At 37.6% G+C, this 26,455-nt stretch overlaps 1 protein-coding gene across 2 annotated transcripts in view; it reads right to left on the reverse strand.

The window, feature by feature from the left end:
• The window catches only part of TBCK (TBC1 domain containing kinase), a 112,828-nt gene that overhangs the window by 8,688 nt on the left and 77,685 nt on the right, over positions 1–26,455 (reverse strand). The window contains exons 24-26 of one of the 2 annotated variants that reach the window (XM_042049699.1): positions 24,975–25,150; positions 20,095–20,254; positions 7,978–8,637 (exon numbers count right to left, since the gene is read on the reverse strand). In XM_042049699.1, coding sequence (XP_041905633.1) covers positions 8,527–8,637; positions 20,095–20,254; positions 24,975–25,150 — 447 coding nt within the window. In that variant the 3' untranslated portion in view covers positions 7,978–8,526. Of the gene's footprint in view, positions 1–7,977; positions 8,638–20,094; positions 20,255–24,974; positions 25,151–26,455 lie in introns of those variants that run through there. The other variant, XM_042049700.1, reaches the window with a different exon arrangement.

Consider the following 26,455-nt stretch of genomic DNA (forward strand, 5'->3'; position numbering starts at 1 on the left):
TTTCTTTTAATCAACTAAATGAGATCAGTAAGGACAAATCTCCTCAATGAATGCTTCACTCAGGCTTGTTCTATTGCACAGACAGAATGGGTGGTCTGAAAAACAGGCTAGCAACACTAGAGGGATGGCTCTGCCAGCATTTCCCACTGAAACCATTTACAGACTGTGGATGTAAATCCTGACCCTTTTGAGGACAAATTTTCCAAGCTCAAGTTCAAATTTTTAAATTTTGAGCAGCGAGTGTGGAGGCCTGATTTTCAAGAACTAGGGTCCCATCTACACCCAAATTAACAAAGGGTTCAGATTTTTGCAAGACCTCTGTGTAAGTAACTGAAGACTTCTGAAGACCAGCTGGGTGTTACAAGAAGCTGTTTCCATTGTATGAAATAACCTTTTCTTAACCTGGTTCACACCTCGTGGCACAAACACAAGTCTGATATTTCTGCACAAAACTGCAAAAGTCCAATGCTGTAGTAATCTACCAACGTGTTGTACATTGTGAACAGGTGAGGCTCTGCAACAGGACAACACAGCATTGCAGCAAATGAACAGGTGTGCACTGGAGATTCCTAATATCCGTATGTTTAGATTCCTTCCTACCGTGACCATTTATCACACTACTTCTACGAGCAGCAGAGCTGCTTGAATTTCTTCAGTGCCTGTTTTTACCCAATATTAAAAAAAAAAAGAAAAAAAAAAGAAAAAAAAGAAGGCATCCACCTTATCTTTGCCAGAAGAGGAGGTGGCAGTTCATGACACAGTCTCAGGATGTGCTCACCCAAGAGCAGCCCTGGTCCATGAGGGATTGGTGCTCCTATAATGAGCAGTGAGCAAGAGGTCGTAGTTTGAAGCACCAGCTCTACGTGTCAATTATTCTACCTTGCCAGGAAAGAGTAATTAGAGAAAAACTCTCTGATGCCTTTAACTCTCTCTGCTACCCCCACCAGTTCTCATCCATCATCATGAAGACTTCTCTCAGTGATTCATCACGGGAGGGCTGCCTTTCCAAGGGCAGCACTGAGAGGAATTTTCCACTTCTCCCTCCCTTCCATCCACTGTGCACAGCAGCAACCCCATTTCATTACGAGCCCAGGATTCCCATGTCAGTGGCTTCAGATATTTGCTAATAAGGAACAAATAGCTTCCAGGAACAGAAAACACAATGAGTGCATTAAAAACTCTTCTGAGAAAGAAAACTCATCACGTTTCCAATAGGGAAGGTGAGCTAAAGGTAAGGGCCTGTGGAAAGTTGAATGAAATCCTGGAGGGAGAGAGGGAGGGCCTGTTGAGTGCCCAGTAAAAGCACTATCAGGCAGGATGACAGACAGCCAAGAAGCCCAGGCAAATACTGGTTTATCTCCGGGACTTTAAGAAGAAATGTAGGGTAAGTGCATATTTGCACATATTTGACCAAGGGGCACAAAGCATTTCAAAAGGAGTAACTAGAACAACTGAGCTCAGATATATTGCAACAGCACTGGGTTCTAACTGCCCATTTTGCTGTTTCTCCTTGAGAAGCATTGGAAAATTTCTCTCTGAAGTGACAGGAGGACTTACCTGGTTTAGTAAAGCCCTTGGATTCATGTGTATGTGCATGCACTGCATGCCTATACAATTAATGCAAAGGAGAAATTTTAATTATTACAACCTGTTTGAGCTATTCTAACTAGGTTCAGAGTACCCTCCAAAAAGAGCTAGTAGTTTTTAACAACCTTGTCACTTTAAAGTAAGATGTTTGCTAACTATATTATTGTATTCATACACATATTACAGCTACATATATACCCATAAAGTTTTATACTAAAGTAAGTTCTCCACGTTCCTTCTTCCAGGTACATATTGTACATGGGGCATCTCTCCGGACCTGGAGTATGGGCATTCCAGCTGCTGAAGAGCTGCCATTGAACTGGTTCCACACTGTAATACTTCAGAGCCACCAAGTTCCTCTCTTGAGGACAACATCCTACATCTGATGTCACCTTTTTCTTTGAGGCTGGAGAAACAATGTTGTTTGAAATAACAGCTTTACTTAAAACAAATATTTAAAATCAGAGACATTAGCTCATTCAAATTTCAAAGGACTTGAGAAAAAAAATGCATTTAGGGTAGCAACTGAACCAAGTCAAATCAAATTAACTGACAAAATGTCACCTGTTCTGTGGAAGCTGAATACTGTGTGCTCCCTAAAAGTACGTTTCTGAAATTCGCAGTTTGTTGAATACTTCTAAAGCAATAATTATAATTACACAGCAGAAGATAGGACACAAGTGGCACAGTCTCACTCACGCTACACACTAGCTCCCAAACAAAATAAAGTTCTTTCTATGGATGTCAGTATAAAACACAAAAGCATAGCTCAGACTTGTTTTGAGTCAGCTTGCCATGAAAATGCCATGTGAGAAAAGTTTAAGGCTAAAAACCCTGTCTTTCAGCAGCTGTGAGAACATGTCAGGAATACGCAGAGGATGAATATATTCAATTTAAACAAGAACACAGTCTGAAACTATGAAAAACTGAGTAATAGTAGGAAATCCCATGCTAATTTATCAAAATGATGACTACTAGTAAAGGCTAAATATCATGACTGATTCTATGACACTGAATTTAAAAATTCTAGTCTAGATTTATCCCTGTTAACAAGAATTATTTGTTTCTCATTGAGTCCTTTAGATAGTCATATGAAGTGGAGAAAATGCGGATGGGATAGGAAGAGAAAGATCCATCCAAAAAGCTTGATACTTCCTAGCTTGTGGTATTTTTGTGAAGCATGTGAATGCATCAGTGAGATTAGACACCCCTGCTATACTTTCATGCAAGCCTCAGTGCCTGTATTTCCCTACTGAGAAGCTGTGAGAAAACTGTTAGCAAAAAGGATTTGACATTTTACTGCTGCTGAGTCAGGCAGGGTTTTCATGCCTTCCCAAGCCATAGTAGGACAGAACAGCACAACGCAAGCTGACCTACACATTACTCTGTGCACGCAGTGCAAATCCACTTGAAATGCTGAAAGAGCAAAGAGAACTGATAATCTAAACTAAAAATACTTTTTTTATTATGCTCTGACCTCAGCTTTGTAAGGGAGGCTATGGTTTTCTTCCTGGTATTCTAGGGCTGTAGAGCTTGGTGTTTGGCTAAGTTTACAGAAAGTACTAATCTTCATTAACATTAAAGAAAAATCTAAGTATTGTAGTCATTGAAAATACATCCTATTTTATTATAGCCTAACTACACCAAAGTGTTTATTATATACTATTAACATTGTTGCTGGACATAGCTGACCAAAATTTATAGCAAGCTTTGCAATACCTAATAAATAATAAATCACTATTAGTATATTCTTGATAGGAGCTGTGAATTGTTTGTGGCAATCTGTGAAATTCATTCATTAACAGTACTTGCTAGTGAAAGGATTGTTTACAAAATTAGTGATAGAGAACTCATATTAATATGTCATCTACCTTTGGCTTCCAAAGAAAGTGTTTATTCCTAGGAAAGATATATTTAGTCTTCGCTGTCTGCTCTGTCCTCACACTCACACACAGTACTGTGGTCACAGTATTCACTGTATATCTTTTTTCTACACTGAGAAAAACAAGGAAATGTTATTAGCTTGTTTTAGTGAGGGCAACTGAGTCACCGAGATTATAAAAACATATCAAAAGTTTGTAGCAAGGAAGGCAATAATGGCCTGATAACTCAAGCTACTGCCATATGCACTGGATTTCCTAAAACCCCATAATTATTTTATGTACCTGTTCTGCACTCTCAGTTTTACTCCTTTGGCCAGCTCTGCTGAAAAAAAGCTGATACCACCAGATGCTGTTTCTCTCTAAAATGAGGTAATGCAAGATAATTCTAGACAGACAAAGAGGAGACATTTAATACTGCTTCAGTTAGGAAATATTAATTAAAGCAGTGATCTGCAACTTTTCCCTGGATTGTTCCCACTGAATACAATGACTACCATACTGCTTTACTGTATCTGCTCTTTTACACACATTACTGTGTCTGCAAACTTGGGTGTCCCTGCTCCTAAAGCACATAAGGACCTATCACCAAGGAAGGAAAATACATGAGTTACAGGAGAGCATGCACTGGGGTCTCTCTACCTTTACATGCAAGACCACTATCAGAGATTAATCTGAACATGGATTTACATTATGGTTCAAGAAATTTTGGGAAAAGGCTTTAGAAAAAACACTTAAAAATAGATTCAGTGATAATAATACTCCACTGATTCTGTTTTTGTTTAAATTCTGTATAACACTGGTTTATTAAATGTTGATAAAATGAGACACATACAACAACATTGAATTACGTTCAATCACACATGCTTATGGCAGTACAAGAATAATTTTTAAACCTAAATGAATGGAATACAGACTCTGTTGTCATAGAATAGAGACTGTTGTCCAATAGGTATTTTGGTGCTATTATTTAAAGAACACTACCAGTAGCAAACTTAAAGCTTCATGGTTACTTGAAATGCAAATGAAACACTATTTCCAAACGAGCCTGCAGTTTCTGGCATTAGCTTTCTGCTAAGTCTGGAAACCTAAAAGATTGACAATACCAGCATTATAGCTTGGGATTCAAAGAAAAAGGAAAATCTGCAATTTTACTAGTCAAATACACAAATTTGATGTTAGCTCAGTCAGCACAGATCAAGTTTCATCACTTGTCCCGGAAAGAAACACTCTTTTGGGAAAAATAGTAACTCTTTCAGTCAATTTTCACAAGCTGGGCCCAACAAAAAGAATTAAAAATAGAAAGATAAGACTGATGACAGTAAAGTTTCTAACATAACAATGGGAGAGGCCAGTCTGACTCATCAGCAAAGATAACTGGAAATGGGAGATTAAAAGGCCATACTCAGTCCCACACAATTCCCAGACCTCTCAGTAACTCAATCTGAACACTGTGAAAGCTAAATAAAGACATATCCAATTTTTTATATGAACTGAAGGAACTTGGTAAGATACAAACATAAATTAAATCTCAGGGATACTGTGTACAACATTCACACCCTGTAAGTAAGAACAGCAAGTGTGTCTCAGGCCACAGAACTAACAGGCTCTCACAGTACCTCCTTCAATAATAACGAGTGATGCAGCTGCTGAAGAACTAAGTTGTGTCACTTGGGGTTTTTTGTTTTGTTGAGTTTTGTGTGCTGCAGCCCTGAAGTCCAGCTAAGAGATATTCTAACAAACATCTTCTTTAGCTGGCTAAAATACCAAAATAAGTGTAGATACTAATATCCAGAAGGTCACAGAAATAACATCATACCACTGTGTGATGCCTACACAGATTAAGAATACCCAAAGGCACAGGCAACACATTTAAGTGCAGTGCCCTTGTCAGTAAGCCCAAGGATAGATTAAAATCAGGAAAAAGAAGCAAGGGAAGAATCACATGAAATTTAACCCTTACCCACTCTGACAAATTATTTAGTCCTTAGTACTTCTAGTGACCATCCAGGAAATCAGAAAAAGAAATTACCTACGTGAAAGAATACATACCACTGTCTGCCCAGCTGCTATGGTCACTGTTTCTAGTTCAAATATCAGGAAGACTCTACCAAAAGACTCTACCAAAAAAGACTACCAGTGGGGAGAACATAATTTGAAAGGGAAAACATATGCTACATTAAAACAACAAAACCTCTCAAAAATCAACAAAACCTCCCCAAAATCAACAAACCAGAAATACCTTAAGTGAACCAGATTAGTGAAAATTAGAGTGAAGTAAACACTGTAACTTTCCTCCTTTCTGCTACATTAGCTGAGTTGTTCCCATCCTGAACTGGGAAGGTACTGTGGTCACAAGGAACCTAGACATGGAGAAACTGGGATGAAAAAGGGAAACAAAATGGGTGCAGGAAGGGAGGTTCCTAGGATAAGAACAAATAGCCTTAGTCTTTGCTCCAAAAAAAGAGGACCAAACAGACAAATACACACTTGTGAAACCAAAAACAAACTCAAGGAACTTAGATGCAAACTGCAATAAAAAGCTCAAAGGACTGTATGTTGTCTAAGAAGGACACTCAAGTGTTAGCAGCAACTGTTTCACAGTCTGCAATGATTAATAGGTCTCAAGCTGCCAAAAGAAGGTTTAATTCCTTTGCATTTTTTAGAAGCCCACCTGGCTACCCCTCTGGGAATACGGCTGTCAGGGCAGGAAGCTATAGGCCCAGGTGGCTGGGACAGATTCAGGATGTTTTTAAAATGGTAGGAAAAAAGAGCCTAGGAGAGGGTGCATTTTCCAGGCCCACCAGTGGGAAATATTTAGTTAGGATATTTTTATGCTAGCAGCAAAGACACCAACATGGAGCATTAATATTGGTTTTTCTTTCTCCTACTAGATCTTTATGGCATCCAGTTGCTGTCTAAAACAGAGAATGACAATGGTACAGCTGGACAAACCATGCTTCTGGAAATGTACATGTTTGGAAACCCAGCCTCCAAAAATCTTTCAAGAGCTCTACAAAACCTTCTGCTTCCCCCACCAAGAGAATGAAGACTTCCTCTTTCAGCACCTTTCACGAAGTCTCATCTTCCACAGTTTCAGCTCAAAAAAACCCTCCCAAAACAACAAACCCCAAACCCCACAACCACCAACACTAAAAACTCCACAGAACAAGTGATCAGGTTGCCCATGATTTATAGACACTGTTCCCAGTGTTTCACTGACCCCCTCTCTCTGAGAATTCTCAGTTTTGGAAGCCCATTGTGACAGAAGAAAACCAAAATAAAGTAAGGTGCTGCAATGTTCTGTTTGCCAAATTAAAAACTATTCCTGATATAAAATCCTCAAATAAGGCAAACAATAATCCCATCTCCAGAGCAAATCCTCATTACCCTACAGTGACCTTGTATGGTGGAAACTGACATGTCTCAGATGATGCTCTAATAATAAAGAGCAGGGTGCCAAATTCACAATGCAAGCTAATACGAGACTGTAACCAGGTGAACAGGTCTTTGGTGTCATTTTGTTAATTTTACAAAATACATTTTAATCCTCATGCTTCAGTGATTATTAAGCCTCATGTCACATCAGTTTTTTCCAGCTTCAAAAATGTAAAAAGACACATCTAACACTTTCTTGTCTTCTAAAACACATTCTTCCACATTCCCATTTAATTTCAAAGCCATACTGACAGTCTTACATTATCATAACTGGTTTCCCAGTATTAAATGTAGTATTTTCAAGGAACATTCTTGAAGACAGATTCTTTTATTTTCCTTGCCTTCCTCCCATCTCCACCATTATTTTTAGAATAATGGACCTGACAAGATAGCAAACCTAACCTGGGATTTTGAGGGGGAGGAATTAGGATGTTGGTTTTTTTTCCCCTCATCTCCTGAAAGTTGGTACTTGTCTGAATCAGGTTTATTTTCAGCCTCTCAGCAAGAGATATGCCAACTCCTGTTTCTGTTGGTGCTTTAAATGCTTTCGGCTTCTTACTGCAAAGTAATTCCCACATCTTTACTGTACAGCCACCTCATGCCCTTTGTGGGAGCCTGCTTTCACTCATCTGCAGCCCTTGCACCAGTCCAGTTCAAAACCAGGTTGTTGTCTCAATCTGTCAGTTTTAAAGTTCATGTTCAAGGACTTAAAAAAGCCCCAAGAAAATTGACACCACTAGCTGAAAGAGCAGAGGGCCAAAGAAAACTCTCAATTTCCAATCCATGAAAGAGTGATTATTCTAGAATGTTTTTGAATGAAAATTAAAATTGCAATGTTTCCTTTCAAGGCATGAGCTTCTAAAATGGAAGCACACTATTATTGGCAAAATAAATGATTTCTAGTCCTAAGACACAGTACTGTTGAAAACCCACCTTTCTGGTAAGTGTAATTGTTTGAGAAATTGTTACACTTGATACAATTATAGAAACAAATTGTTAAATTCACCACAGAGTAGAAGAAATTTTCCAACTTTTGATAGATTTTGGACTGACTCAGCAGCAGCTCTTACAGTGATTTCCAATTTGGGACACATCTTTATTTCCAAACCAGATGAAAAAAATGCTTTCTCAGAAATAAAGCAGGTCACAAGATACAGCAATTACTTTTAAAATACTGGAGAACACACTTTTTCCACACAATATACATGGTACAGTTTCACTTTTCTGCTTTCAACATTCACAGTAAAATACTTTTTCAAATAATCTAAGTGCACCTTAGAGCCATCAAGTGCCAGTTAATTTTGCTCCACAGAAATATAAGATACCAAACCCCAGATGAGGTCCTCTCTTTTTGTTCAGACTTGCCCAAGCACTTCTGCACTACATCAGTGCTGAAAGAAGTTTCTTGAAAAGCTTAAAGCTTCAATTTTGGTCAGTTCCAACCGAATCTCTATACTAAGGAACAAACACAAAGCTCCTGGGCTCTACAGCTGCAGGATAAGACACTGATCATCAGGATATCTTGTATGGCAAAGATGCCATAATGCCCTTTAGGTTCAGGATATGTGTTGTAGGTAAGACTTTCCTCTTCAGACAGATTGTCCTGAATGTTTACAGTCACTTAGATTTGTGGAGAAGGAACCGTGAGGAGACCAGTTGGCTTGATCTTGTTGATTCCTCCATCTAGGATGCAGACCCTTGGGTACTTGTTTTTCACTAGATGAGCTGCAAACTGAAACAAATGTATCATTAGCCCACTGCATATCATAGTCCTTAAATCACAATAACATTAAGTAAGGCAAATTAAACAAAAAATATCAGACCCTTGAAGTTCTTTTTTTTGCACCAACTAGTTCAACACAGGAGCCCAGGCCAGTGTGTTGAAACAGCTGGGATGAATTTTGTGGTCATGAAAGTGTCACACTAATAACCTTGAACTTTATTTATCTCTGCTTAGGCAGGATTTTACCTCATCCTAAAAGGACTGCTTAATCTCAGGGCAATCACTGAAGCCTCTCTCAAAGCATGAACTAACAGATATTTTTCTCTGTGTTAATCTAACTCCCAGCTGTTTCCTGTAGGTTCCCAAATGTTCAAGCATCACAGTTTGAGGGTATAGTCATTTGCTTACCCTGTCAAACTCATCCGATGTGACTTGATCTCACAGCTGTCAGAAATGAAATTGGGGTCTATCATCTTTAATCTTCCCTGCTCCCACCAATCTGCCCACAGGCAGGTTAAATAGTGCAAGCAGGTGTACCCCCACCACTGAAAGCCTCTCTCCTCAAATAGTTCATGCCATAAACACAGCAATTGCCACTTTCCACATAGTAACTTTGTGAAACATTATTAGAAAGATATTTTGTATATCAAAACAATAATGATAAAAAAAAATCAAAATTGTGTTTCAAAACACCAAAATCCAACCCAAAGGAACAATATTTTGTGCATTACAGGTCAAACTTGCCTTCTATACACTGACTACAATTCATTAAAAAGCAAGCACCAAAACAGACTAATCAGTGAGAAATTAATAGTTTTACTTAATTTCCAGTAGCTGTGATAGATTGCTCTGCCATCCCAGTCTTTGAGACTGTTGCTTTAAACTTGGCTGTCAAATCAGAAACCATTTGTAAAATCACTGAGTGCTTCCAATGGGCTATATAAAAATTTTGCTTTTCCCTTTTTGACTCTTCAAAATAATTAGTGATGCTATTTGAGAACCTGCGCAAGCGTGATGTCCAGATTGCTAACTTTGCTCAAACAAATAAATTCCCAACTCAAGAACAGCTGTGGGCACCCCAATCAAACTCACTACATGGGATTTCTTTTTTCATTTACTTTCCTTCTAATTACCTGTTACAGTGTAACAGATACTGAGGCAGAACTAAATGTACTACATAATTACCTGTAAACATTTTGGCTGTTAAATTTATTTCAGGTAGTTGCCCAGAGAAGACCAAAGGGAAGTTCAATTATCTCTTTCCCCATCAGTTTGGGTTATTCAGTATAGGAGCCAAAGAACCAACTAAAAAAATCCCCACAATCAGGGAATCAAAGCAGCTGACAGTAAACTTACACCATATATGGATGTCAGCTTTCATGAGCAAAGTAAATGCTATGCTTTTAGAAAGGTTCTTGGGTGCACAGGTGGTGTAATATGCACAGAGGCATCACTAGAAAAGTCCAAATACCTCTTACTATAATCACAGTCCATAAAGATGTGGTGTACAGTAAAAGAGACAAAGATAGCACTCAGCTATGCATACCATGAACTACAAAAGTAGTTTCTATTCCTAGTGAAATACTCCTACCAGACATCTCGACTTCACATGGACTTACCTGTCACCTCACAGTGCTCTCCACCTGCGACTAATGGACAGTGCTCTGTCTTGGACACCAACACTGCTCAGGGCCAGCAGAAATGAAAAATGGCAACAAGCGTTCAGGCTGGCAGGAAGCAGCTCCATGTTATTTCCTGAGTACAGCCTCCCATGTGCCAACAGAGATGTTCCACTCTCTGACTACTGATAACTTTAAAATGCTGAAAACAAACTGTAAACTCTGCTCCACGTGTTTTGAATGCCCTAACTCTAATACATTCAAGGTAATCTTAAAAGAGAATACACAAACAAATGCCTTGTACTTGGGGTTTGAGCATAAAGGCCTGTGTCCCACTGTATTTTAGAACTGTGTCAGTAGCCAAGTTATGTAAAAGTAATTTTCTTCACTGCATATGACGAGGTTACTTTAAAACCTTATAGTGAGGAATTTGTTGCTTCTTGCAGGGCCTCTGGGAAGAAAGCAGTGCAAAATCTGGGGCTGGTAGCAAATGATGGGCAGAAAGCACAAGAGCACAAGATGATATACCATAAGATGAACTTCCTATTTTTTTTTAAGTTGTCGCAGAAGTGTTTTCTGTTGTCTGCCTAGTTTAAGTGAGAAATGCTGCAAATACGGCTCAAAATAATGAACATCCAGCCAGGGAAAAATCACTGAGCAGGAAACGTACTACTATCAGTACCTCACTACTGTGGGAGTTAGGTGCGAGTCAGGGCCTAGAGGCACATCGACATAAGCTGAGAGCTGCCATCCAACTCCCAATATCAGCCTCCAAGAGCTTTGCACATACATCTGTCCAGGCAATGCATAGAAGACTCCAGGTTTAAGTCACATGGCAATAGGGCTTGATCCAATTAAAGACATTCTTAGTTTTACCTTCTGCGTCCCTCCATTTTTTCGCTGAAAGTAGAAACAGTAACTTTTGGTAAAGCGTAGACTTAGAAATAGCCTCTTACTAGCCTAGCAGTCTCCCTTATTTAAAAGTTTGACTTTTTATAGTTCTGTTCCTCTGTATGTGTCTGTGCCACCCTCTCCCAGACAGAGGAGCCTGTCTGTCGCAGACAAGAACAGGAACTTGTTCACCATGTTTCTGAAATGTCCCATCACCACCTGGTATCTTGCCTTGCCAAAATACACTCTATGAAGCCAGTATTTTCAAAACACAGGGGAGTGTTATTTCTGGTGTATGCACTGATGGAGAGGAAGGACTATTTGAAATAGCTACTTAGATTTTCTCCCCAGTATGACCCTCAGTTATGCCAAATATCAGTAGCCTGAATCCAAGAAATAAAGATAAAAAACAAGGTTACCTAAAAAGCTGAAAAAAAAGGTAAAATCAGTGATCCTAAAAGAACAAACTTCATGCATCAAAAAAATCCCAAGGTGCTCTTCTGAATGAATACCCCAGACTTTCTACAACAGAAACTGCCATCTTGGCATGCATACAGGGGCTCTATTTGCTTTATAAATGCAATCATGAAGTATCAACTAGGAGTTTACTAACAGGCTCCTGAATATATAATTTGTAATTTACTAAATAATCCAATTTACAAAGGTGCTGTTAAGACTGAAAATAACATGGTGAAGAGATAAGCACATGGGTTCCATCATCCTTAGCAACCTGTAAAGCACTCACATTTTAAAGAGCGATGTACTGAAACATACAAAGGTAGTGTACAACTGAATTTCCATTATACAGAAATATATTTCTGTAAATAGAAATAAACTGTCCTTTATTACAGATTAAACTTTCTCAATTTTATCAAATGTTTGTGTTGACATAACTTCTGAAATACATCTTTCCCCATACCACCAATGGATCACACTCCTCTGTAATGCTTTTGTTTTCATTTAGACAAGAAGACTACTTGGGGGAAATGAGAGTTGTTTCCATCTGAGGAAAGGCTTTAAGGGATACTACTACAAGACTTTAAGCTTTTTACTTTCTGCTTCAGATGGGCTTTCCTCAAAATGAGATTCCCAAATTCAGTTGCTGTGTTTTCTCTGGTTGCATCTAATGTTTAAACTGAACTTCCAAACTGAAATTCTTCTTGCTGTTTTCACAGCAAATATTACATATGAAAGGATGAATATGTGAGAAACATTGTTTAATGGCTCCAATATGATGACTTTGCTGAAGACTTTGGAAACACAGTTCCTCTGTTAAGTAATGCATCCATCAATTCCAGATTAAACACCCTTCTTGGTGAGCATAACTAAGCCAGGAAGTTGCAATTTGCATTTGAAAGTAGTCATTTAAGACTCTTAATGCAGATACAAAAAGTCAGGCTTTCAAAGACAAGATCACAGAAAATTCATACCAAAATTAGGGCAAATATTAAATATTTTATCCTGTCTTGGTGACAGTCTCAATATAAACAGCATAACAGGACTGCTCCTTTAAGCACTATCAAGAACCTTAATGATCTGCACATTGCAGAATTTATCAAAATGTTTCTACTACCCTGTTCCAAGCAGCAAAGTAACAGCTTTCAAGTGCTGCATGTCTTATGCCAGGCACATCACGTTTTCAGACTGTCTACAGCACAGAGTCTAAGAACACAACAGCTTGAGCAGCCCCACTCCCAGCACCCTTCGGGCCAGCCACGAGGGTTGCTATGTACACATTATTCACTTTCACAGACATTCTTGTGACAGGCTCTAATTAAAGGGCACGCTGGGAGGGAAGGAGGAGTAACATACTGCACCAGAATACCAGAAAAGATTGCTGTGACAAGTGTTACCATAGTATAAATATTAACAGCATACTCTGAAAGAGTCAGAAGAAAAATAGAAGTTGGAGGAGAAATATCAACCAAATTTTGTATTATTCATTCATTGCCACAAGATTATTTCTAGTCTTCTATTTGTAAACTCATGCTACACAAACCTCTCAGGAGTTGCAGTCTATTTGCTGTGTGATTTCAGTCCAAGAGCTCACCTACACCTCTCTGAAAGCTCAACAGTCAAAGTGATCAGTCTGCAACTTTTTTAACAACACTCTCCATATGCCAGAACACAGATCCAATACACAAGATTATTTTTAGTGAGCTACTTCTTATATTAAAGAGTTCCAGATAAATGAAATGACACTTTAACACCATGGAAAAGATAGGAACCTAAAACCTCCCATATCAACAAAACAGTGCCTAGTTGTTGGTTATGGTATTACCATAAACTGAATGGAAGTAAAAAAAAAAACCACAGAAAGGACAACTTGGTGCAAACACATACTAGGGGGTGGGAGGGGTGGAACATAGAACCAATCACTCTAACAAGATCAAGGGAAAATTCTCTACATGTAGATCTGGCCAAAGTGGAACACTTTCCATTCTATCACAAAAACACAGCAGTAACTTAAAGGACATACATGCAAAGATTTGAAAATAAGCCTACATAAACAGGTATTTAATAGCTGGTTTCGGAATAAGTTTTACTGAGAACAAAAGTAAGAGTAAACGGTCAAATTTCTTCAGGTAATAAATTTTAAACACCTGTATTTTAAATTTTCTACCTAGAAATTATATACATTAAAAAAATACCCAGTTGAAAGTGAGCACTTGACAATTAAAGTCAGTTGCCAGGATTTAGCTGTTGTTACACAGCTAATTTATACTGACTAAAATAAATGCAGTGCACACATTACAGTTGAATGGAATGTAAAATGAAAATGCAGAAAGAAAATTATTCTATTTTTCACTCAATAGAAAATAAAAAAGCTGTTAGTGAACAGAAATACAGGATTTTGAAAAGAGGTGTAACAGCTGGCTTGGATATAAAAAGAGAAAGTATGAGTCTTTGTGAAAGATTCTACCTCCTCTCCCCACGTCTAAGGGTTGCCCGAGATCTTGAATAATGCTCAAAGAAGTATTTGATAGCGAAAAACATTTCTTTGTGATTTGCAGTACTTTTTCCTAACACTACCTAAAATGCAAGTTTTGTCCAGTTTCTACTCAAACTCTACTCAAACCCTCCTGCAGCAGTCAGTCATTCAGTCAGTCAGTCCTCTTCAAAGGCTGGTTCAGATACAGTTTAGAGAAAAGCAAAACAACATTGCTGCAGACAAGCAGCACGGATATTCTAACTGCCAAATTCACCAGCACCATTCTAGCTGGTATATCCTTACACAAGGTCCTGAACCTCTAACACTATTTATAGGTCATTACCATCTCTATTTCAGTTACCACTATTTCCAATTCTCTGAACTGGAACACCAGGAAACACAAAACACTCTGTCAGAGCTGAGAAACAGCCCAAATTCTATGTTATAATGCAATAGCTCTGGGCAACATGGATACAACCAAATCCAAGCTCCATCAAGGACAAGAGTACTCTTTCAGAGGTGCAGTCTACAAGGAGTATAACAACAGCTGAGACAGAAGTCTGGAGAAAGTCTGGAGCCTGACAGCACCACTCCAAGATTCAGGTTAACCATTCTCCCATCCTTCCTGTCCTTAGAGATTTCCCAGATGATTGAAAAGAGCTGACTTTCTGCTTGCCAGCATCTCTCAGACATATTTTCATAGGTAAAGCCAAGGACTCCACAATTCCTCATTCCAGAAGGATCCAAATCTCTGCGTAGCAAGGCACACAGACAGGCCAAACAACACCTACATCAAATGAACAACTAAAATTTCCAATGACCGCTACCATTGGTCTCAGTAAAAATTAACAAAGAGAACCTAGTTTGGAGTTTTGGAATTAGCCTGTTTTCCGTGGCGCTTACTTCAGCGGAGGAAAAGAAACACGCAAATTCTGCTCCGAAGATCCATCTTGCATTTTGCCCCGTCCTCTTTCATACCTGGCTGGAACAGTGAGAGATTTAGGTCATCACTGCTGTAGCTGAGGCACTCAATGCACACGAACCAAAGCCAGGGTCAGGGGCAGAATTACAACAGCACAACACAACTCCTGGCTGGCAGCCCAAGTGTCTCTCTTGGGCTGTGTGAAGAGCATGTACTGGCAACAGCAGCTGGGCTGCTTTCTCTCCATGAAGGAAAGCATGCATACATTATGCATGTTACAGTAATAAAAAGGGCTAAATGTATGGAATAAAATAATGAAGACTTAACCATGTATTGGGTTGAGTTAAAACCAGAAGGACTGTTGCTGATTAACTAAAACCTTTCAAACTTTTCAAAATACAAGCTTAATCTCTTCCTCTTTAAAGGCAACAAGGAGGCTCTGATGATTCCAGTAGCCTCCGAGTCTGAATGCAGATGGAATGATGGGGCCTTAACAAAGAAACATGAAAGAGCCATTCTGTGAATCATAAGGGGCCCCTCCATCCCTGCAAAGAGAAGGGTTTCCATTCCAATTGTTCAGTCACTTTTCTGCAGAAACTATTTACAAAGAAACAGAGTTTAAAAGATGTATAGTGGGAACATCTCCAGAAGTTTATTGTCTAATTTCTATTTACTCACACTCCACAAGTTTTATTAGGCCCGTCCAACTAAATATATATGTCTTTAGAAGCACAAATGCACCTGTCCTTTAGTATTCTATGCAATACCTAATCTTCAGATCACCATATGAAGTTTCCTAGGTACCCATTTGTAGTTTTAAGACAAGTTTATAACAGAAGAAATCATGCAAGAACTTGCTTATCTGGCAAGGGGTTTTAAAAAGGCCTCAGGAAGATGACAATAAAATCACACAAATTCAGTAGTAACCAGACACTGTAACCTATGTGTCTCAGTCTTCATACAAGAAAAAATGCATTTTTGATAGTGTGCTGGGAGAGAAAATGCTATATGCTATTTTCATATAGAAAAAAAAATTTCTTTTTTCCAAGCTAAGAATATGTTATACAAAAAGAATTCTGAATTTGACCCTGTCCCTCTTGCCTTGAAAACGGTCAGAAAGATCTCATGGAAAATCAGAACTTCTTGTCTTTGTTTTGGAGATGATTCATGTACTTTATCTATTAGCTATTGCAATGCAATAAGAATGACTGCCTCAGTAACTTGTAGAGGTTCTCCAGACAATATATTTACAGCAGCATAACTTATCTAGACAAAAAGTAATCAATGTAACAATTAGAATTTACAATTTAGAATTTGTTTCCCAGCTATAAAGACATATGTCTTTCAAGTTTTGACTTACAACTTATCTTTTTCCAAGCAAAATATAAATAAGTTACTAATTATTAGACAGATTAAAGTGTCCTGTATATTTTATTCTGCTATAGCATTTAGCTGACAATAAAGCACATATATTAAACCACTGGGGAAAGCACGCATTTATTAAACAACCAGAAGTAGAAATTTGCCACTGTCAAAATTAAGTTGCTAGGGAATGATTTAGTGTCAGGTAAGGTATTTCTCCTGTTCTAAATTCAGTTAACATTGCGGTAATATAGGCAAAAGTTTGAAATGGAAACAGATAATGGCTTAGCACCTCAAAGCTGACTGAAGGAGGGAAGATGAAGCAATGTCACCTTTCCATAAAAACATCCAAAGTAATCCCTGTCCTACACATGCATAACTATAATCCACCTTTTTACTTGCTGTATCTCTGAAAGTGACAAAAATCAGGAGACGTGTTATTTGTCCTAGACCAAAAAAGAAGCTACAGTTGAACACCTGTTGCCTATTTAACTATTATATTCCCAACTGTAATGATCCCTTGACCATAATGGAATTTACAACGTGCTTACCTGCCTAAGGATGTGGGAAAGCGGAATTCAATTCACTTAGGAGATGCTGCCACTTAACATATCCAAAAGTTACATATAAAAATAGAATCTGGTTGATGAACTCCAGCATAATGCCTTTTATGTGGAGGTTTCCCACTGTTTTCAGAGACAAACAAATATCTGCTCTGTTAACAAGTGCCCAGGAAAACCTAGAAGAAAGGCTGGCACCATGAGAAGCAGCCTAAAGGAAGGAATATTCTCCAGAGAGGTGTGAGCCAAACACCACCACATGATACCCCTTTTACAATATTTTTATGCTGCTAATGGTGCATTTAGTAAGGCTCTTGTACATCAGCCAATATATTAACTTCTAGAGGTAGTAGCATCAATGTCTTATCATGCAGGATTACCCTGTTTTAATTCCGTCCTAAGGAAGTGTTCAACTAGAGCCAAAGCTGTCATATCCAGAGGCACTATGAGACATTGCTGGCTTCCCTATCCTCTTGCTGGAACGGTGTTGTGGTGAAGTTTTCAGTTTTCCCTCTCACATCTCAAACTCTAGACAGCATTTTCTTTCCAATTCAAATTTTTTATCATTGAGCACCAAATCAAATGCAAACAACAGAAACAGAAATGAAGTGCAAAAAGACTTTTTCTACAGGTCTGTTCAGTGTACGCCACTTTGCTTTTAAAATTATTTTTAAGTGATGCCAAGTAGGCTGCTCATAGGAAGCATAATTGAAAGATTCAACCTTCTAACTACAAACAGACCCATATACAATTAGTGTTTTTTCACACTTAGCCCTGCCTCTCAGTCCTATATAAAAATTTAAACTGAACATATCACAGTGCCAATCTCCAAATTTTTAGTGAAGTAAATATCAGTGAACATTTCTGAAGAATGCTCCTTTATGGCAGAGGGTACAATTTTTGGCTCATCCCATTTAATCTGGAAATACATACCTCTTTTTGGAAAAAATACATTTAAAGTTGGGCATCTTGTAATGTGGACAAAAATTGGTTTTGTTTCCATGCATTAACTTCTAAATTTTTTTCCTATGATTGGATTACCTAGTAAAATTTAAAAAGTAATAATTATTGTTCTTGTCAAACCTTGAGCTACACAGCTTGGGCATGAAGAGCGGCAGACAGTTCTATGCAGCCATGCAGAGTAAAACTGAAACTGACCTTAAAAAATTACCCACAAAAGAAAAAGTTTTATCAGCACAGTCAAATTGAAGCTAGTTCTATATGTACTTTAAGGGTGTGATAGAAGTGGCGAGTCCCTACCAGTATTTAGGCTTTAGTATTTAATTAATTTCTGGTCAAACTGGTCAATCCAGTACTTTGTTGCTATTTAAAGCTCAAACCTCTTTAGGCAGGATTTCAAGAACTCTAAAAGCAAAACAAGAGGCAAAGCAGCATCTCTCCTTTATGGAGAGCTATGATATTGACAATTCTGGGTCAACATTGTCTCAGCTGCATAAAATCTGGGTTTAGAGGATAAGACAGCACCTGTCATGTGACTGAAGTATTTGCACTCACTAAGCACACTGCAAGATTTTTTTAGATGCATAGCAAAGGAAACATTCCATGTTCATTTCAAAAATTTTGAAACATTTAAAAAAACCGTCTAATTTTGCATCAGAATTGTCTCTCAAATACAGAAGAAAATAGTATCTGCTTGGCTTTGGTGGAATAGACAACCCACACTGTACTTTCCATCCCTGGAATTTTGTTACAAGTTGTTTATTCACTCTGAGTTCCTTTGTTTCAGACAAAACATTTCTGACTGGTTGTGAAAAACAACTGCCAGAAAATGGCTTGGTAGTGTGTGGAATATGTCCCATAAAGACACTCACTAGTGAACACCAAAGAACTTACTTTTTCCTGTTCTTAATCCTCAGGAGTTTAGTGAATGGTTAGGCTATTCCTGAGAGAAATTTGCATGTTTGGTATTTTGAAATGTAATTGTTGAAAGCAGCTACATAATCCACATCAAACATGTAAAGCATCACTTAAATCATCTCCATTTCGCTCTTAGCATTTTATGCATTTTACATTTGTTCTTTTGAGAGGGGATTTATGCATTCAGCATTCAGTGGGGAATTGTGATTATTCAAATGGTCTGATTTCACGATGAAATATCTATCATGAACTTACCCGGATTCACACACAAACCTAGATATTCACTACTGAAACTATGTGAGAGATGGTTTATAGCCTCTTTCATGCCATCTCTGTTACTATTTAAGAAACCTGATACATACCACAAGTTAATTTTCTAAATGATGAAATGCAGTTTAATTAAAGGGATTTCTCCCTCTACTTACAACTCCCTATTGCTATTAAAATCAACATCATGTGTTGTGCTGATGCTGCTGCTGTTCCTGACATGAAGGCCTTTTAATGATTCACAGCCCTCCTTGTCATACCAGGGTTACAGTTCAGGTCCTTTGTGTAAACAGGCTTAAGAAATGGGTGAACCAAAGGTAAACCATAATTAAGAGTGTGTCTGGGAAAAAAAAAAAAAGATAGCTTTCCTTCATCTGAGAGAAGTATAGTGAAAGAAATACTTATGTACTTTTAGTTGTTATTCTGGAGGTTCTCAACACCATCAAATATTTAATTATAGAAAAGAATAGGAAGTTTGAATATTCTCTGTCCCTAGCTAAGGCACTAACAATAAATACATCATACAAAAGTTACCAGTTAGGATCATTCTCCTCTTCTCTAAGCACAACTGCAGGAACAAGTGATTCTAAAAAATTGGGCAATACATTGTTTCTTACTAGTAGGAATATGAATTATATCTTATTTCCTTTGTAGTTCATAACGTAACTGTCCCCATCCAACTTACCTTATGTGTCCTTCCTAACACCACAAAAAGTAAATGCAACCCAATTTTGAACATTATGCACATTAGAAGTGCCAATGTCACTTCTCTGACATGCCAAAAAAAAAGATTTTAAAGCTGAAGAAGATAATGTCAAGCAATTTCATTTCAAAACATCAACCTTCTCAGTTGTGGACCATTTGAAGGGAAATGTCTTTGCCTAGAAGCAGAAAAAACATTACCCCAGGTCCTGTCATCATACACAAAATTCTAACCTAAATTTTCCAGACGCTAGCATTTATTTTACTACTGCCAGTATGCATGCTATTGCTTATCTCTAAGGATAAAAATATACATTTTAGCAATACACTTACAGCAGCTGTGTTCTTCACTGCATTTCCTACAATTACCACAACTCTTCCTTTAAAGCTCTGGAGCGTGGCAGTTGCTGGGCACTGGATGAGATCCCCTTCTGCAGTAAATGCTGATGCAAAAGCGACATTGATGCTGCCAGAAATGTGGCCACGGTTAAAGCTTTGGAAGGTCAGTTAAGGAGGTCTGAAAGGCAGAGAAACCTGTGGTACATGAACAACTGTAGGATGAACCTGCTCTTCATCCTGGCTGTCATGATACAACACCATTGGTCTTTTGTGATAGAATATTTCGACAAACCTCATTTACTGTTTACTCATATGGAGAAAAACCTTCATAGGAAAATTACATAGGAAAGAAAGCACATAATGAAGAACTGGTTGGTTCTAAAAGGACACAACATAGCACAGCACGACAAAAAATGGTCTGCTAAATTAAATACTTAGTGCTAAAGAGCCAATATCCCCAGTATACCTAAATTTGTGGATTTCACTTCAACTCTAGTCTGCTAACAGGAGCCAAATACCAATAAGCAGTTGGAGCACCTGTTCTAGAGGCATTTTATGCAAAAGGAATGAGGTACTTAAAATGAGAACCAAAACTAAACAGGGATTATTGGGAAATGTCCTCAAACTTCCTATCGACCCCCACATGTCCTCCACAACTTTGATCCAAATTGAAATTCGAATGTATATGACCTCAGATTCCCAGACAATGAGCACCATGTATATTATCTGAGTTCCACTAACAGCAAGTGTATAATGGGTATTGAAAAGCAAACAACTCTGAGACATCATAGTTAGCTGTCCTTCAGTTTCAGAGAATGATCACTCAATGGGATTTTATAAACAAATACTGAATGTGAAAGTCTCTTAAATAAAAATTAAGTTGGACTACTACTACCTAGCTTTTTATGGATTTTAAAATCCACCATGACCTTGACAAAACTCTGAATTGCTTTCATAAACTGAACACACATGCCTGGAATATTCCCCTTCCCCAGCTATAAGCAAAAACAGCTTTGAAGAGATGGGAAACAGCAAAGTTCTGCAAAAATATACACAATGTCAGATATTGAGATTAGTCACTCTATTCCTGTTCTTGCAGAAAGCCAGTTAAATTTATAATTAAATCCCAGAATCCTATTAAATAAAGGAGCTGCCTTAAATGGAGGTAAGATTTAACTGACTTAGCTTTATATTAGCATTCGTTTCTCATTATTTATGTAACAATTTTAGTTTTATGATCATCACTGTTATAGTGTGGGAAAAACATGGCTATATAAAAACATTGGAAAGAACAAAAGATGATCATGTATCATTAATTAATGTTGTCAGTTTATTTTTATTTTGAATGGGAAAATTATATCCCTCCTTCACTCATCTGTGCCAATCCCCTTTCCCCAACCCCATTTATAACCACGTAACTCCCACTGCTATTGATCAGGTTCTGAAATGATCATCACTTAGACAGAAAATAACTTTGGACAAATTTAGTTACTTAAACTACTGAGTACACTTAGCTGCTCAGAGAAACATGACCTAGTCTTTAAAAAAAGTTCTAATTGCTAAGACAATTAACAAAAAGGCCAAGATTTTGTGCTACAGACTGAGACACCGTAAGTATGCAGCCATAACTTTCAAAACATGAATGAAAGGCTGCCAATATATCTGCTAACGTGCTTAATGAAATAAGCCTTAGAAGAATTGCTGGCCAACTGAAACAGTGCTTTGTGTATAATAGCTTTTCATTAGAAAGCCTTCTGTTACAAAGCTGTCTACTGGGAAAGAGGGCTGGTAGCTCTTGGCCTTGCAACGTGAGATTCATTACAAAGCAATCCCTCAGCTTTCATGTGGGTCCTATTATGAAATATGAAGCATGTTTGATACTTGTTGGAAATCCTCTCATGCTTTTCTCAAAGCACTCAGAAAACAAAGTAAAAGTGAAGTTTAGCATGACAGGCATATATGGTGAAAAAGACTAAAACCAAAATATACTAAATGATATTTTTGAAACACCTCACAGTGGTCTGTCACATTTTAAAATACACACCACAGAAACATACAGACAGTCTGATCCTATCCTCGTTTGTCGAAATTTTGTGACAAACACAAAGCCTGTTTCCTTATTGCGAGAATGAACAGGACACTGAATGTGGTATTCTTATGGTGTCCCACGTATATTCACAACTCCTGACAGTTTAACAGCTCTCTGCATACCAGGTATTTTCTTCTGCAACTGCCATACAAACCAATACACTCAAGGGCAATTTTACTACCTACCAGGCTGCCTTTTTATTTATACTTCCTACCTCTTAATACTAGATGGATGCTAGGATTTCAGTGCACCCCTTATTTAAAGGGCAGGACATTTTAGTCTACCATAAACTTCAAACATACTAAAACATCATCAGAAGTGACTACAGTGCACTATTGAAGCTAATGGAGATTTCCTTTCCACGATGGCTCCTCATTCAAGAGACAGAAATAAAAAGTGTGATTAAGAAATTCATACTACGAGAAACAGCCTCATAAACCCACTTAATTCACAGAAGTCAAACAATTTTGAAATAATTGAAATTTTGAATCTAGTCTGCTAGAGTAGAATAGGATCAATATAACAGTAGAGTAGAACCTATTATCAAGGTAGTAGAAAAGCTATAGAAACATTAAAGCAAACACCTTGCCTTTCATCCTGACTACAGGATGATTAATGAATTTATAAATAAATCCATTACCCTATACAGATAATAGCCTTTCAGTGCAATGATTGTAGTCTAGGCATTTTATATTACTTGCCTTCCTCCTGCTCTCTCCTTGGTGATTTCTAGGAAGTAACTTTAGTAAGACAATGATGCATGTAGAAATAGAAACATAATTTAACTTGGTAGTATCAAAGCTTTCTATGCAGTAACAATAACCTCTCATAGCTTTTACTTCCAGAGACTTCTCTTTTAAATTGGAGTCTGAAAGTATTCTCTCTTGATGAAGAAATTATCTCTCAACAAATAACCTGCATTTTTACTGTTATCTGAATAACAAGGACCTCATTTTCAACAATCTAGATCCAAGAGTAAAGAAAACACTGAAGACCAGAAAATGAGTCAAACTATCCAGACACACAAATATCTACTAAATTAGAATCCTTAACTTATACATGAAAATAATACATCCAACTGAAAGAAAAATTACCTTTTTTGTACTCCTTTGGCCATTCTGTTTTATCAACACAGCAGATCACATTAAAGGTTCCAGTTTGGCATACAAGAAAAGAATAATTTCTTGAAAATAACTGTTTTAATTCAGAATATTAGGAAATTCCATTTACTATGTAAACAATAAGTTTACCTTTATATAGTAGAAAGAATATTACTTTTTTACATCACCATACTTTGTCATAAACATTGATAAAAAATGAATAGAAAAAAATGTTAGTGGAGGTGCTTCTCTGCATATACAATTACTTTTAAAGCGGCATTTTAACAAACTAGGTGAAAAAAAAGAGATTTAAATATTATTTAAATTTTTACTACATATTTTAGCCCAAATACTGGCATTGATCCATCATTCACTTCTTGGTCTAGAAACTGCACTCTTCTAATACACATACAATATGGGAAATGTCCTCATGGTGCATTTGTTAGACGCTGGAAGATCTCTTTTCATGGTAAAACTGTCAGGAGCTTGCTGAATCCCCATCATTGGAGACCTTTAAGAACAAGTCAGACATTGGTAAAAGGAACGATTTTCCTTTCTCAAAGTATAAGGTGGACTAAAACTCATAGAATCATGGATTTTTTAAGGTCAGAAAAGAGTCTAAGATCACCAAGTTCAACCATCAACCCAGCCACCACCATGGCAGTGTAGAGAGTGATAAGGTCCCTACTTGGGTCTCCTTTTCTCCAGGCTAAACTCTGAATCTTCTGTTATTTTTGTATTGAGTATTGTTAGCCCAGTAGGAATTATCACTTCTGACACAGCAAGCTAAGAGTAGACTACAAAAAACCCCCAAACAATCTACATCAGCTTTGCTATTATGAAATGAGCAATGCTTAACAAAAGTGATACAAACCAATAACAAGTATATTCCAAAATACTCAGTACAATGTTTAGAGATACCTCTAATAATGTCTTACCATTATTTATGCTTTTAAATGGATGTTGACCAAGACGTGTGCTCCTGGAGGACCACCCCTTCCAAAATGCAAACAATCCCTGTCCTGTAACTACACTACTTCATAAAAAACCAAGTCCAAACAATTAAAAAAATACTACACATGCAAAGAACTGTGTACTTGAGAAGGAACACATGAGTAAGGTGTAGACAGGGTAGTGACTCTGGTAAAAATATAGCTCCAAAACACCTTTAAGTCTTTTCTGATTATCAGTCACTAGAGGACTTAAGTTAGGGTGGCCACGTGGTTGCACTACCTGACATAGCTAAAAGACACTCAATAGGAATCAATTTTCCACTGAGGGCCTGGCAAAGCACATGAGCTATCAAATCTTCTCTATCTCCCTTCCATTTAATTGGAGAGTCTCACACCTTTCCAAAATATTGGTCATATTGAACAGGGAAGGTCTGCTGATAACACCCGTTATGAGGAAAAATGGAGCATTAAAGCACTTGTGCTACTGGTACAAAGTGATTTCACTAAACCCACAACTGAATATGGGAAGGCAAAAAAAAAATACAGCTGTCCTCTTCTCTGCAAACCAGGCCTCTCCATGCAAACCCCCTGGCCTTCAGTTCTTCCATTCCACCTCTACCAGATCCCTCTCTTTCCATTATGTACCATTCCAACATATCAGTCTGCAGACAATGAGGAAGTAATTGTCACAAGCAGGATTTAGCAAGGCCAGCACTCAGATTTGAAGGATACTCTTCGCTGTTACGGATGTCCACCACCAGCAGCTTTGGCTTGGTAGGCTTTGTTTTCTTTACAGGTGTTTTGGAATGACTAGGTCCTGTCAACTCACACAAGTCAATCAGATCTTCTGCTGAAATTCGTGGTGACACCTCTGCCTTCAGGTCATCCAACTTGATGGAGTCCCTAGACTTTAAAAGAAAAAAATTAATATTAGAGGTGAAAGAATTAGAGACATGGAGTTTTTTTAAACTTATTTTTATTTGACAAACTCAACGTGTAACGACCTAGTTAGACAGAAACACATCTTTTTCTTATAACTCTGAACTAGTCAAACTATCCATACAGAAAAGCTCCAGAGCAGTGCCAAATGCCTGACAGCTATAGCTCTATCTTCTGTTAAAAGTTGTTAAAATAGAAAAATAGAAAATAGAAAAATTGTTTGACAATCTGTGCAAATGATTTCAGTTTGCGATTTGTTAACGAATTAATCACTGTGGCTGATGGGCTCACAACATCCATAGAACATTTCTTAGCATCAGAAATAAAGTAAATTGGCTGGAAAACACTCTCTGGAAAGAGAAACTGAAAGGTCTCATGACTGGAGCAGAAAAGATGGTTAGCAACTGGCAACTTGCCACAGAAACTGCAGGGATGTCTCCGAAAGATACAGAGCTACCTGTTATTACCCCAGCCCAAAGACTAGGCACAAATCAGGACACCAGAAATATAAGGTTTATATTATGTATAGAAATATACTATTTCTGTCTTCTAATCTGGAAAATTTGTCCTCAGTTTTGTGGGATGGGAAAATTTATAGATATATGAATATATATCAAATCAAGAAATATATTTTGGGGAATGCAACAGATTACGACACAGCACATACCACATCCCTGGTAGCACTCAAGCAACTAGCATGATAATACCTGAAATTATTTTTCGTAAGAGAACATTCATTGTGAATTATCTCAGAAGTATTCACAAATACTAGAATTTCTACACTCCAGATTCTTAGAGTATCACAGTAACAATTTTTCTGTTTCTAAAAAATATTCCACTTCTGTTATCTTGTTTTAGATTGATGTAATCACACCAATACATTATTTGCTTATAGCCCCAGGATTCAAGGGAACAGGAGTAGCACTCTGAAGAAAATGGAGGCATTACTAACTGGTGTTAGTCCAACTGACTCTTGTTAGCCTAGCTTTTGTTTTGGTTTTTAACCATACTAGTTCCTCATTTAATCTGAGGACTATTCCAAATTTAGGGAATATGCTAGACAAAACAGAGAGACATGCACTTTTTTTTTTTGAGTTATGCCCCAGAAAAGGCTTCTTAAGACTTCCAGCACTTAGAAATACCTCTGCTGTAAAGCAAGTTATCCAAAAGCCTTCAAAATTACAAACAAAATCAGTAATTCTACTTCAGGGAATATTACCTCACCAAACTGCCTTTTCATTTTATATAATAATATTCAAAACAAAAGTAGTTAC

This window comes from Corvus kubaryi, unplaced genomic scaffold (genome assembly GCF_017639235.1).
Source record: "Corvus kubaryi isolate FWS band 111438036 unplaced genomic scaffold, C.kubaryi_AGA036_p1.0 71, whole genome shotgun sequence".
NCBI classification, from domain to species: domain Eukaryota; kingdom Metazoa; phylum Chordata; class Aves; order Passeriformes; family Corvidae; genus Corvus; species Corvus kubaryi.